Source organism: Sceloporus undulatus, chromosome 2 (genome assembly GCF_019175285.1).
Source record: "Sceloporus undulatus isolate JIND9_A2432 ecotype Alabama chromosome 2, SceUnd_v1.1, whole genome shotgun sequence".
In the NCBI taxonomy this organism is placed as follows: Eukaryota; Metazoa; Chordata; class Lepidosauria; order Squamata; family Phrynosomatidae; genus Sceloporus; species Sceloporus undulatus.
The window spans coordinates 5,537,350-5,550,923 of NC_056523.1; the positions used below are offsets into that span (position 1 = coordinate 5,537,350).

General features: G+C 41.8%; 1 protein-coding gene across 3 annotated transcripts; it reads right to left on the minus strand.

Annotated features, from left to right (window-relative positions):
- Positions 1-267: 267 nt before the first annotated feature.
- Positions 268-11,094, minus strand: LOC121924258 (zinc finger protein 883-like). 3 transcript variants are annotated; one of them, XM_042455555.1, is made up of 5 exons: positions 11,017-11,094; positions 9,983-10,111; positions 6,283-6,371; positions 5,349-5,476; positions 268-3,855 (listed from the first exon to the last, which is right to left on the minus strand). In XM_042455555.1, the coding sequence occupies exons 4-5, from the start codon at positions 5,464-5,466 to the stop codon at positions 1,910-1,912; spliced, it is 2,064 nt and encodes a 687-aa protein (XP_042311489.1). In that variant the 5' UTR covers positions 5,467-5,476; positions 6,283-6,371; positions 9,983-10,111; positions 11,017-11,094; the 3' UTR covers positions 268-1,909. The 3 variants fall into 3 exon arrangements, with proteins under 3 accessions (XP_042311489.1, XP_042311490.1, XP_042311488.1); XM_042455556.1 differs by having other exon boundaries at positions 11,002-11,071; XM_042455554.1 differs by lacking the exons at positions 9,983-10,111; positions 11,017-11,094 and adding an exon at positions 8,184-8,321.
- Between the last annotated feature and the right edge of the window lie 2,480 nt (positions 11,095-13,574).

Consider the following 13,574-nt stretch of genomic DNA (forward strand, 5'->3'; position numbering starts at 1 on the left):
TTGACCCTGCAAAGACTGTTGGGCTGCAATTCCCAACAGCCCTTCTCAGCACAGTCAAGGGTGAAGAGTGCTGGGAGTTGCAGTTCAACATTATGATCCGGAAGGTCAGAAAATTCCCCCTTGAGTTTGGCTGTGGAAAATTTATAGTGCACCTTCCCATGGCAGTTGCATTAATAAAGAAAAGAGTTGCACAAATGCAAATGGAAAACGGGCTCAGCAGATAATACATTCTAAAATGAAGATTTACCACATGCTTTTTTTTAAAAAAAATCACTTCCCTGGCAAAAGAACTGCCTCTGTGACCAGGACTGTTTTATATAGATGATTAAAAACAATACAAATATGTGGTAAAATATTCCACAAGTTTGAAGGTAGCCTCTATGAATGTTTTCTTTCATGTCCTGACCATATATAAGAAGTTGGTTATTGTAAAAACAATTGCTCACAGTTCAGACATTTCATAGAATCATAGAATTTATAAGGATATCTCCTTCTGTGAATATTCTAGAATTAGTCTTCAAAGGGAAAATTCTGGATTTTTGGCCTGAAGCCTATATCAGCTCCAGACTCACAACTTTCAGTTTCCCTTCCTATCCTTTAATCCATGTCCTTCAGGAAATTAACAGTTAAAAGTGAAGTCTGATTGTTAAGGGAGCCTATCTGACAGTGGAAATGCCCGCAAGGTGCAGCTTCCAGGTATTATAGATAGGTATTTGGGAAGGAAAACTGAATGATGGATGCTGTCTAGCTGTCACTTTAGGGCCTTTGTGTTGGTATCATTTTCATGTCTATCTAGGAAAAAATGTACAATAGCCAGTGGCAAGTTGTGCAAATATATTTCCCAACATTTCTAAAAAAAAATCTCAATTCTCAGCCATAAACTGTAATGAGATTCAGTTAGTCTGCAGTGCCATTATGCAGTTAATTCAGAATTATTTTGAGAGATTCGAGTTTCTCTTGTCTGTTTTCTTCTTATTGTTGAGAGATAATAAAGTTTTTGTTTAGCTTCTTGGCAGGTATATTTTCTAAGCCTTCCATTAACACAGGAGTCAGTTTCTGTTCTCTAACTTCTTTTTTGCCACAAGACAGGAGCCCCCAGAAAGCCCCTCTCCATTGATGAAACAGAGATACGTCCAAATATGCATTTGTGGGCTACGGCTCTAGGGAACAGCTCTGTCCATTGCAACCACAAAATGCAACTCAGCTCTTGCTTACAAAAGTTTAGTCTACAATAAACATAATAGTTTTTAGGGTGCCGTATAACTTTGTAATGAACTAACCAGCCTCTTCTTCTGTAGTGTTCTTGTATGCATAAATAGCAACCAGCCCCAGGAGAACTGAACGCCATATTGCAATTTTTTTAGAAAATGACAAAATGGAGACAAAAGCATTTGAAGAGATCAACAATTAGGATGCTGCAAATTGCATACATGGTGTAGGACAGAAGGAGCATTACATATCACAAACAACTTGCATGGAGAATACCAAATTGGAAAACACTGGTTCTCCGTTTACACCGGGGGGAGGGGGGACATTTTTATTCACAAAAACAAATTAGCAGAATTTCTCCACTCCACTGTAGATTTTTCACGGAAACAAGGAGTGTAGTGCTTGGGAAAAACATTTATGACACTGCATGCAAAAGAATTGTTGAAATCTCTTTTCTTAATATCTTTACACAGTTCTGCCTCATTCCACTTCATGCAAGTTTACTTTACCTCACCCTACTCAACTAGTTGTGTGAAAATGTGTTTGGTAAAACAATGGAAGTTCTTTTCCCACAACAGAAATAATCTCACTCTCTGACATCTGACATAATTTAAAGTTGATTCATTACTGAAGTTCTCACTACAGTGCAAACGTATTCAGGGTTCCTTCAGTTTAAATTCCTTCTGGAATTTTCTGAGGTTTACTCCATGACAAATGCATTTACCACACCCTGATCATGACTAAGAATTGTTCCTTCAGTGAATTCTTTTATGTCTAATAAGTTCTGGACTCCAACCGAATCTCTACCTATATGCCAGGCACTGAATGGGTATTCTCTTATGTGAATGCGTTGATGACGAATAAGAAGTGTGCTGGAGAAAAAGCCCTTTCCACACTCAAAGCATTTAAATGGTTTCTCCCCAGCATGGCGTCTGTGATGCTTATTCAGTAACGAAGCCTCACTGAAGCCCTTTCCACACTCCAAACATTTAAATGGCTTCTCTCCAGTGTGGGTTCTTTCGTGTCTAATAAGGAGTGTGCTCCAGGTAAAGCTCTTTCCACACTCCAGGCATTTAAATGGTTTGTCTCCCGTGTGGGTTCGTACGTGAGAAATAAGGATGGATTTATGACTAAAGCTCTTTCCACACTCCATGCACTTAAATGGTTTCTCTCCAGTGTGGATTCTTTGGTGGGAAGTAAGGTGTATGTGCTGACGAAAATTCCTGCCACACTCCAGGCACTGAAACGGTTTCTCTCCTGTGTGGATTCTTTTATGTGAAGTAAGATGTATGTGTTGACGGAACCTTTTCCCACACTCTAGACATTTAAATGGTTTCTGTCCTGTGTGCATTCCTTGATGCGCAGTAAGAATCCCACTCTGACTGAAGCATTTCCCACATTCCAGGCATTTAAATGGCTTCTCTCCTGTGTGGGTCCGTTGATGGGCAGCAAGACTTCGGTTCTGACTAAAGCACTTTCCACAGTCCTGGCATTTATATGGTTTCTCTCCTGTGTGGCTTATTTGATGTCTAATAAGGTTTGTACTATCAATGAAGCTTTTGTCACACTCCAAACATTTAAATGGTTTCTCTCCCGTGTGAATTCTTTTATGCCTAATAAGTTCTGAGCTCCGACTAAAGCATTTTTCACAGTCTGGGCATTTAAACGGTTTCTCTCCTGTGTGGGTTCTTTCATGCCTAACAAGTTCTGAGCTATGACCAAAACTCTTTTCACACAACAGGCATTTAAATGGTCTCTCTCCTGTGTGGGTTCTTTCGTGTCTAATAAGATGTGAGCTCTGACTGAAGTTTTTTCCACACTCCAGGCACTTAAAAGGTTTCTCTCCTGTGTGTGTTCTTTTATGCGAGGTAAGGTGTATGTGCTGACGAAAACTCTTTCCACATTCCAGGCATTCGAAAGGTTTCTCTCCTGTGTGGATTCTTTCATGAGAGGTAAGATGTATGAGCTGACGAAATCTCTTTCCACACTCCAGACACTGAAATGGCTTCTGCCCTGTGTGCATTCCTTGATGTGCTGTGAGAATTCCACTCTGACTGAAGCACTTTCCGCACTCTAAGCATCTGTATGGTTTTTCACCTGTATGGCTTCTTTGATGCGTAGTAAGAATTCCACTGTTACGGAAGCATTTCCCACATTCCAGGCATTTATATGGTTTCTCTCCTGTGTGACTCCTCTGATGAGAAGTCAGATTTCTACTCTGACTGAAGCTCTTTCCACAGTCCAAGCATTTAAATGGTTTCTCTCTTGTGTGAATTTGTTTATGTCTATTAAGTTCTGAGGTCCTACTGAAGTTCTTTCCACACTCTAGACATATAAATGGTTTTGGTTTTTCTCCAGCAGGGGCCTTTCTAGGCTTGTTAAGGCATGGTGTGTTACTGTGGCTCTCTACATATACAGGGCACTCATTCTCTCTTTCTTCTTTGTGTATTTTTGCATGGACGGGCACTTCACAGAAGCCAGTATCCAAATAAGCAATGGATTCATTCATTTCGTTAACTGTTTGGTATCCTTCCTGCTTCTTGAAGCTATCTTGACTCCCAATGCATGCTTCCATGTCTAGAAACATATCACTTACTTCGAGTATCTGATGTGCTTCCCCATAATTTGCTCTCTTCCATATCTCCCCTGAGCAAACAAAAAGAAAAAGATGACATAACTGAGGAGAAGGACTGGATTCCCAATGATGGAATAAATTAACCAATCCATGACAGAGGCTAGAATACAAAGAATGATAACCTGTTCAGTTTGGGCAGAGCATAAAACCTCACTGGCCTCTGGCTCACACTTCCTGCTAGAGGCTAGATCTAGTAAAAGCCACTTGGTTTTTTAATATCCAGCTCCAAGGGCCCTTGGAGCCAAAGCACTATGTGAAGGATGATAAGAGAAATTGCCTGTCGTTTTTGACAGGCAATTTCCTAAGTCATCTCTCCCATAGTGAAGTGGTTCCAGGGATCCTAGAGGCAGGCTTTCAAAACCCAAATGGTTCCCAATAGACTGTCACTTGTGGTGGGAGATATTTGCTATTGGATGCCCCCTTCTTATGATGATCCTGTGCAAGTTCAGAGGGTCTCCATGGGCATTCACTATTGCCACCACTTGTTCAGAGAGGTCTTGCATATGAGAAGAAAGAATGTCAACTGCTGATGGAACACGCTATTGAATAAGTGGGCTGCCACTGTAGGATCCTGGCCAACAAGCCCTGAACAGAGTTGGCAGTGGCATTTCTAGGGGGGGTGCACCAGATGACACCTCAGATGGAGGTTTCTGTCTTCCAGTGTGGAATGTACTCCCGTGCCTTACAGCAGGTGGACCATGTCTCCCAGAGACTGAAGGTCCTAGGAAGGACCTGGTCCACCTGTCAGAAGAGGCAAGGAGGCTGGCTGGGACACTGTGAGCAGACCATGGCAAACTCCTGGAGGTCTCTCCCATCACTGAATGGTGCCTGGACCACTTCAGGACTTGCAACAAGGCTTTTAGACTGGAATAAACCAGGACGTAGACAGTCCCTTGAGGTGCACCAGTCCACCTGCTATCAACCTCATGTAGACCAGAGTCATTCTGTTCCATACTGGCCTGATGTACTGGAGCTACCACATTGGGGTGACATCAGCTTTAGTGACACCACTGGGCAGAGAGACCAATCCATGCCTCAAATCAAGCCCAACTGATTCAACATTAAGAGATGATGCATCTGTCTTGGACAACCAACAGACAGGAATTAGAGGCATGTACTTTGAAGGGACTCAAAGCATTTAAATGGTTTCTACCCTGAATGGCTTCTTCAATGTTAAGTAAAGGGTTCAACTCTGAAAATATCAGCCAAAAATCCTGGAAGCTAAACCTATTTGTCTAAGAAAATGTTTCTTTGCTGATAACTCCAAAGGAGAGTGGTAGTCTCTCCTTTTCCAGAAATCTTTAGACATAGACTGGATGTCCATATTTCACAAATACATTAGTTGTGCATACACAAATGATATACTTACTGTTCTGTATATTTCTCTTCTAGCCTAATATTGCTCAGAAAGTTTCCTACTCTTACTGCAAGAAGCATTTATATTTTCCTAGTCTTTATGTCTATTAGACTGCAACACCTCTCTCCAGTTCAGAATGAGACTCACATTCATTTGCCAAACTTGGGAAAAGCCTATAACCATGGGAGCTTCCTGCAGAGGTCATAAATGCTTCTTCTAACATGGGATCTTCCTCTTTGAAAATTTCCACAGTACTCCCAGCCATGTTCCTGAAACTGTAGAGGAGAAAGAGAGTCATACCACTTCATTTTGGGATCATATAATTCAAGGTAATCCAGAGCAGTGGTTCCCAAACTTTGGTCTGCCAGGTGTTTGGGCTTCAGGTTTCAGAAGTTCCAGCTTGCTTAGCTGGTGTTCAGGGATTCTGAGAGATGAAGTCCAAAAAACCAGGGTGACTAGTGTTTGGGAACCACTGCCTCACAGTGAGATCCTAACTGGCCAAGATGATCAAGTGCTTGCTGAGCTGACATTAGGCCAGCTGAACCTGTACTAAATCCAAGCATGTTCAGTATAAGGGTACTGAAAATAACTTAGGACTATCTTCTCAAGCCTCTTTGTGCTGACACAACAGCCATGCTGTAAGGTTGGGGAAGTTTTGGATGTGGCTGCTCCCTCACCCCAACCCTTTACCATCTATTTTTTAAATTTTCCTCCACCTTAGATATCAGCCAGGAGAGCTGCTCTGTTGGCAGACTTCTCTGATGCCAGATGCAGCGAGTTGGGGCTTTGCCACAAGGCAGGTGGGTTTGGGCATCCTTTTTAGCATTAGGGCCAAATGTTGATGGCTGTCTTGTTGGTAGAAAGGGTGTTAATTTCTATCACAACATTGTTAAGATACTTTTTTTGTATTAGCTTGGCAGTTTGAAAATGGAAAAAGAGATAAATGCGCCAATACCACAAAATCGCGGCTGACTAAGAAACCATGGTTTGTCTACAGGACTCTTCAGACACACCCAAAAAACCAAAAATGAACAAACTACAATAGACAGCAAACAGTTGTAACTGGTATTTAAGTAGCTACCTGACAGATTCTCCTCTTCATCTGAATCCTGGATGGACAGCTATTTCTGTTCAGGCAGTCAAATATGAACTCAGCTTTGGACTCAGACACTATTATTTGAAAAGGAAGGAGAAAGGAACAGATATGTTATTTGTGGAACAATGCAAAAAGTATTCAGAAATTCTAATCCAGACTGTTGCCATCTCACTCCACTAAAAGCTTCCTCCCACGAAAAGACATATGAAGCAAAGACACAAGTAATTTAGGAGAAGGACACAGTGGGCCTGCAATCACTTATCTAGGATCTGTTGTATGCCCAGTTAAAATCAAAATTTGAGAATGTAATGATTTAGCACAACAGACACTAGTAGCATTCCAAGAGCTTATAAGTAACATGTTATTTGTAACTAGATGTATTTTTATAAATAACAAGAGCATAATAAAATTACACTCCAATAGTAAGATGCTGAATAGTGTGTGTGTGTCTGTGTGTGTGTGTGTGAGAGAGAGAGAGAGAGAGAGAGAGAGAGAGAGAGAGAGAACACATTCAAGACAACATTATTACAGGTTTTCATGGCAAGATTTGTTCAAAGGGGATTTGCTGCTGCCTTCGTCTAACGCTGAGAGAACGTGACTTGCCCAAGGTCACCAAGTGGACTTTTATGGAGGACCATCCCTCTAAGCACCTAAATCCTTAACATATCTCCCCAAATATTTTTTTTAATAGCAACAATTCCAATCTCTCTTTGTAAAACTACTGGAGACACCTGGCTGTTTTCATTCCTTACCCTACTGATTTAAAGCTCATGGTCCAAAACCAGAGATCAATGTCCTTCATGAGTCCCTGGGAAAAGATGTGACCCTCAGATCTGCTTCAGAAATAAAAAGGAACACGCACATGTTAACAGCATGATGCGGCAGCTTAAAAAGTCAGTATGAGAAAGATCCCATGTCAGAAGAAGGTATAGTGTTTACATCGAGGGATGTAATAGCACCACTCTATTCTGCTTGGGTCATGCCTCACCTGGAATACTGTGACCAGTTCTGGGCACCACAATTCAAGAAGGATATTGAGAAATTGGGGCATGTCCAGAGGAGGGTGACCACAATGGTGAAAGGTCTGGAAATCATGCCTTATGAGGAGAGACTTAGGGAGCTTATATATTTAGCCTGGAGAAGAGATGGTTAAGCAGTGACATGATAGCCTTGTTGAAGTATTTGAAGGGGTGTCGCATTGAAGATGCAGCAAACTTGTTTTCTGCTGCTGCAGAGATCAGAACATGGAACAATAGATGCAAGCTACAGGAAAAGAGATTCTAGCTCAACATTAGGAGGAATATCCTGACAATAACAGCTGTTCAATAGTGGAATGAGCTCCCTCAGTGTGGTGTTCTTTCTTTGGAGGTCTTTAAGCAGAGGCTGGATGGTCATCTGTCAGGGATGCTTTGATTGTGAGTTCCTGCCTGGCAGAGGGTTGGACTGGATGGCCCTTGTGGTCTCTTTCAACTCTATGATTCTATGAATGGCCTTTGTGGTACCTTCCAATTCTATGATTCTATGGACTACGACTCTGGAGACCAGAGTTGAAATCCCCGTTAGACAACCCTAGACAAGTCACACTCTTACAACCTCAGAAGGCGGCAAACCCTCTCAGGACAAATCCTGCCAAGAAAATCCCATGATAGGTTCACCTTAAGATTGCCGCAAATAAGAATGATTTGAAGGCACACAACAACAACAACAAAGTTCCTTGGGTAAAATATATACGGTAGTTATAAACCACCATCCAAAGACAGAGGATGCCATGTTTGGATACAAACAAAATTCCAAAATGCATAGCAGGGTAATGCCTTTCTTCTTGTTATCAGCCAGAAAGCTCCCTGCCTAAGCCACCCCACCCTCAAAGCAGCAAGGTTTCAAACCTTTTGATTGGTTTATCAGAATCTTGGGTGAGTTTGGGCAAGAAGTCACACTCTCTCAGCCGCAGGGGAAGGCAATGGCAAACCTCCTCCAAACAAATCTTGCCAAGAAAGCCCCATGGTCGCCTTTGCATCGCCATAAATCAGAAACAGCTTGAAGGTACACATCAGCAACAACAAGAAGAACCAACATGGTCTGTAAATAAAAACAAAAACCACAAACAGATCAAATTTAAGATATAATCCAAGCATCAGTTTAAAGTACCATCAAATATCAGAAATTGTCAAATAACAAAAAACCCCTCTAAAAACAGGATAAATGTACAAGCAGAACAACACTCCTTCCTTTCAAAAGCATTCTACTCTGCAAAGCTTGTTTAAATTTTAATATATAAATAAATATGATATTATACAGCCTAGGATTTTTCTGCAGAAATACAGGGCCCCCATAGTAGCTGCTTGTGTTTGGTTCCAGGAGCTCCCATGGGTATCAAAATCTGTGGATGTTCAAGTCCCACGAAATATAATGGCATAGTAAATGGTGATCCTTACATAAAATGGCAAAATCAAGGTTTTTAGAATTTATATATATTTATATAACTGGACTGGATGGCCCTTGTGGTCTCTTCCAACTCTACAATTCTCTGATTCTATATATTTAAATGTTTTCAAGCCATGGGTGGTTGAATCCGTGGATAAAGAACCTGTGGATAAGAAAGGCTGACTGTAATGCGGTTTGACACTGCTTTAACTGCCATGGCTCCATGCTGTGGAAAACTGGGATTTGTAGTTTGTTGTGGTGTGGTGTAGTGGTTTGAGTGTTGGGAGACCAGTGTTCAAATCCCATCTCAGCCATGGAAACCCTGCGAGTCACACTCTCCCTGCCTCAGAGGAAGATAATGGCAAACCCCCTCTGAAGAAACTTGCCAAGAAAACCCCAGGATAGGGTCATCAACAGTTGGAAATGACTTTAAAAGTACACAACACCAACATGACCCCAGAGCCCTCTGACATAGAGGCCTAGATATCTCACCACACTACAAATCCCAGGATTCCATAGCATGCAGCCATGGCAAAAATGTGAAGACACACAACAACAAACAATAGTTGGGTAAGAATGAAGTTGGCCGTGGCAGTTCAAAACTCTACTTGGACGTGGAAACCCATTGGGTGACCTTGGGCAAGTCACACTCTCTCAGCCTCAGAGGATGGCAATGGCAAACCCACTCTGAAGAAACTTGCCAAGAAGACCCCATTATACCTTCACCTGATGGTCGCCATAAGTCGGAATAAAATGTAAAGACAGAAAACAACAAACCATAATTGCAGCAGCAATTGGGGAAGGATGAAGTTGGCTGCTTTCTGTCAATTCATTGACAGAATAAATGGCTATTGGTGTGGCCTCAGGGCCCCAGAATAAGCTATGCACTTGTCCCTCCATATTCTCTAGAGTTAGGGGTACAAGACCCCTGTGAATATGGAAAAACCGTGTTTTTATCTGAGAGGACACCTCTCTAGGAATCTCTAGGTCCTCCAGTGCAACTCTGTGGTCAACGTCTGAGAGCCACTGACCATAGAATTGCGCTAGAGGAGCTACAAATGCTTAGTGGAGTGTTCTCTCTAGTCCTTTAGTGCGACTTTTGGTTAAAGCTGACCATAGAGTTGCGCTGGAGGATCTAGATATTCCTAGAGAGAACATATTAATCAAATCTGTGAAATCAAACCTGCAAATATCAAAGCTGCAAATATGAGTGTAGTTGTGACCCCAGAGCTTTCTGTCACTAGAGGGCCAAACCACTTACCAAACTACAGATCCCAGGATTCCATAGCATGGAGCCATGGCAGTTCAAGCCGTGTCAAGCTGCATTATTCCTGCAGTGCAGGTGCTGCCTTTTGGAGGATTTGGAGAGAAGAGGTCATTTTTGGAAATCCTGGAAGGAAAAAAATAAAGATTATTAGCCCAGCTGTTTGGGATGAGAAGGAGCTGGTCTTTATTTTGGCATTGATGTGTCCAAATTTGGATCTACCCCCCCCCCCCCAATTTCTCCTTCACTATCTCCTTCCCCACTTTCTCTGGTCTTTTTTTCCATCTTAGAATCACAGAGTTGGAAGAGACCTCAAGGGCCATCCAGTCCAACCCCCTTCTGCCATGCAGGAACTCTCAATCAAAGCATCCCCAACAGATGGCTACTCAGCCTCTGCTTAAAGACCTCCAAAGAAGGAGACTCCACTACTCTCTGAGGGAGTGTGTTCCAGTGTTGAACAACCTTTACTGTTTGACAGTGGAACAAACTCCTTCCTCGGACTGCAGTGGAGTCTCCCTCCTTGGAGGTCTTTAGGCAGAGGCTGAGTGGCCATCTGTTGGGGATGCTTTGATTGAGAGTTCCTGCATGGCAGGGGTTTGGATATATAGTCTCATTCAGCCATGTGTCTCCTATCCTATATCTGTGCATTTCATTTTTCCTCCCTAAGTGCAGTACCTTACATTTCTCCATGTTGAAATTCATTTTGTTAGCTTTGACCCAGCTTTCTAGTTTATTCAGATCATTTTGAATGTTGATCCTGTCGTCTGGAGTATTAGCTATTCCTCCTAATTTGGTGTCGTCTGCAAATTTGATAAGTATGCCCCCCTCATTCTGTCATCCAAGTATCAGCCCAGCTGTTTGGGGTGAGAAGGGGCTGGTCTTTATTTTGACATTGATCTGCTCCCACCTCCTTCTCCATCTCCTTCCCCCTTTTCCCTGGTCTTTTCTTCCATCTGGGCCTCTGCCTCTCTCCCCAATTCCTCCTCCTCCTCCTCTTCCTGCCCCCAAATAAACACCTGGCAGCAGCTCACCAGAGCCTTCCCAGCTGCTCTTGCAGCTTGGCTGCTTCAGCCTCCATAGAGGGAGATTGGAGGAGGAGGAGGAGGAGAGGAACAGAGAGATGCAACCGGAAGTGGTGGCTAGAGGGCACTCCTCCTCCTCCTCCTCCGTTGCCTCTCTAGGCCCACGACTCTATCACTTTTTAGCCCTTGGAGGAATGCTATTCTTTCAATAGCTATCTGTTTTAATACTGTAATAATTTAATTCTTTTTTAATGTACTCCCCCAATTGTACTTTTTTTTTAATGTTGTGAAGCTGCTCTGAGTCCAGTTCTGGGGAAAGAGTGGGATACAAATAATAATAATAATAATAATAATAATAATAATATTGTATTACCCATCCTTCATTCTTGTTGTGTGTGAACATTTAAATGCCTATAGGTTTTTAAGACGGCAGAAATAATCCAGTTTAACTGCCCTGGCTCCATGCTGTGGGATTCTGGGAACTGTAGTATGGCAAGACTCAGTATTGTGAGACATTTAGCCTTCTCTGTCAGAGAGCTCTGCTGCCACAATAAACTACACTTCCCATGGTTCCTTAGCACCAGGGCAGTTAAAGCGGTCTCAAACTGGATTATTTATGCAGTGTGTGGACCACTGGCTGTATCCACACTGCAGAAATAATCCACTTTCACACCGCCTTAAGTGCCATGGCTCAGTGTTATGGATTCTGGGAACTGTAGTTTTGTGAGACGCTTAGCCTTCTCTGACAGAGGTCCAATCCACACTGAGAAATAAAACAGTTTGAGACCGTTTTAACGGCCCTGACAAACTCATTTCTGCTTTGTGGCAGCAGTGTAGGCTAATCAACAAGTTTAAATTGAGATAAGAGTTTCTTACTGCATGACGTGTTTTAATTGACTTAATTACTGCCAGAGCATTTGTGTTACCAGCAACAGATGTATGGAATAATAGCCAGCGGGGATGGATTTGTTTATGTCAGTTTAATTCTTAGAATTCTAGAATGACAGAGTTGGAGGAGACCCCAAGGGCCCTGATCCAGTCCAACCCCCTTCTGCCATGCAGGAAGACACAAGCAAAACCTCTGTTTGAAGACCTCCAAAGGAAGAGACTCCACCAGTCTCCAAGGGACAATTCTTTCTAGCATTTACCTGGCCATGCGTTGCTGTGGCTCAGTCTGGTTAAATGGAAAAGAAAGAAAAGAGAAAGCACACATTTCTAAAATATGTAATTTTACAATGGTTTTGGGTATACAATATTTTTTGTTGTTCCATTGTCTAGGTAGATATAGAGATTGTCTGGTTTGCTGACTCTAGAACACGCAACATATAATTTGTCCGTGTGAGAAGCAATCCGGGTCTAGCCCTAAACTGCACAATTGTAAAGAATGGCCCTGAGCTTTGTTGATGGTGATTGCAAATGCCAAGTGAATTGAGAATTGCAACCTCTTAAATTGAAATCTGTTGGAATTATAGGAATGCGAGGAATGAGGACATCTTCCCCTTTGAAAGGTCCTGTCAAGATTGTTGCTTCAATGACATCGCTCTTTTTTTTTTTTTACTGCAAGCCACATGCCGTTGCAAAGCTTTGGCTGGTTGATATTGCGCAACATGATAATTGGCACGCTAATTTTCATTTGTAGTACATTCGGTGGCATCCCTGGCAGATCAAGTGAATTCAAAAATTATGTTGGATAATTAACCACTTCATCTGCTTCCACAGCAGTGTCGACGGACTTGTATATGACTGCCTCACTTTGAATGTTAGACTGAATAATATTGTTAAGTTTGTAGACATCTTTGTTCTTGGCTGCAAGAATAGCTCGTTCACTCAGCCAATCGTGATTCTTATAATTGGTTTGAATATTGGGAAATACTTTTTCAACCAATTCTTCTTCTGACGTCATTAAATTGCAGAACTTATGAAGCAATGAAATTTGTCCTGAGGTCACATCAACCGGCCTCTTTCCACTCCCAATTTCCAGCAATTGATGTGAGAATATTTCAGCGGATCGATCATTTTGCAGGTGGACACGCATATTTGTAGTTCATTTTAACGTCTTTATGTGTCACCACAAAATGGAGTATTTCAGGCAAGCATTTATTTCATCCGCTGGTGTCGATCGAGGAATTACGCGTAATGTTTGCCTGAAATCTCCTGCAAGCAGTATGAATGCGTTCCCAAATGGTCTGATGTTTCCATGCAAAGCTTGCAATGATCGGTGCTGCTGTTAAATCCAACAGATGGAGCTGGTTTTTAAAAAAAAAACATATTTTTACCTGTCACAGGTGTGACATCTATATAATAGTACGGTAGGTATATAAAAATATAGTTGGTATATTAAAAACATAGTAGGTATATAAAAACGTGTGTATTTGAATGGAACGTTGTGTCAAAATTTGAAAGCAATTGGTGAAGAATTTTCAGAGATTTAAGATTTTGAACAAACCAACATTTACATTTTTATTTATATAGATTTTCTACATTTAATTCTCATGGATACGTTTAATTACTGTAAATTAGAAATTATATTTGGAATTTAATATTATGCCTTGTATGCTTTTATATTT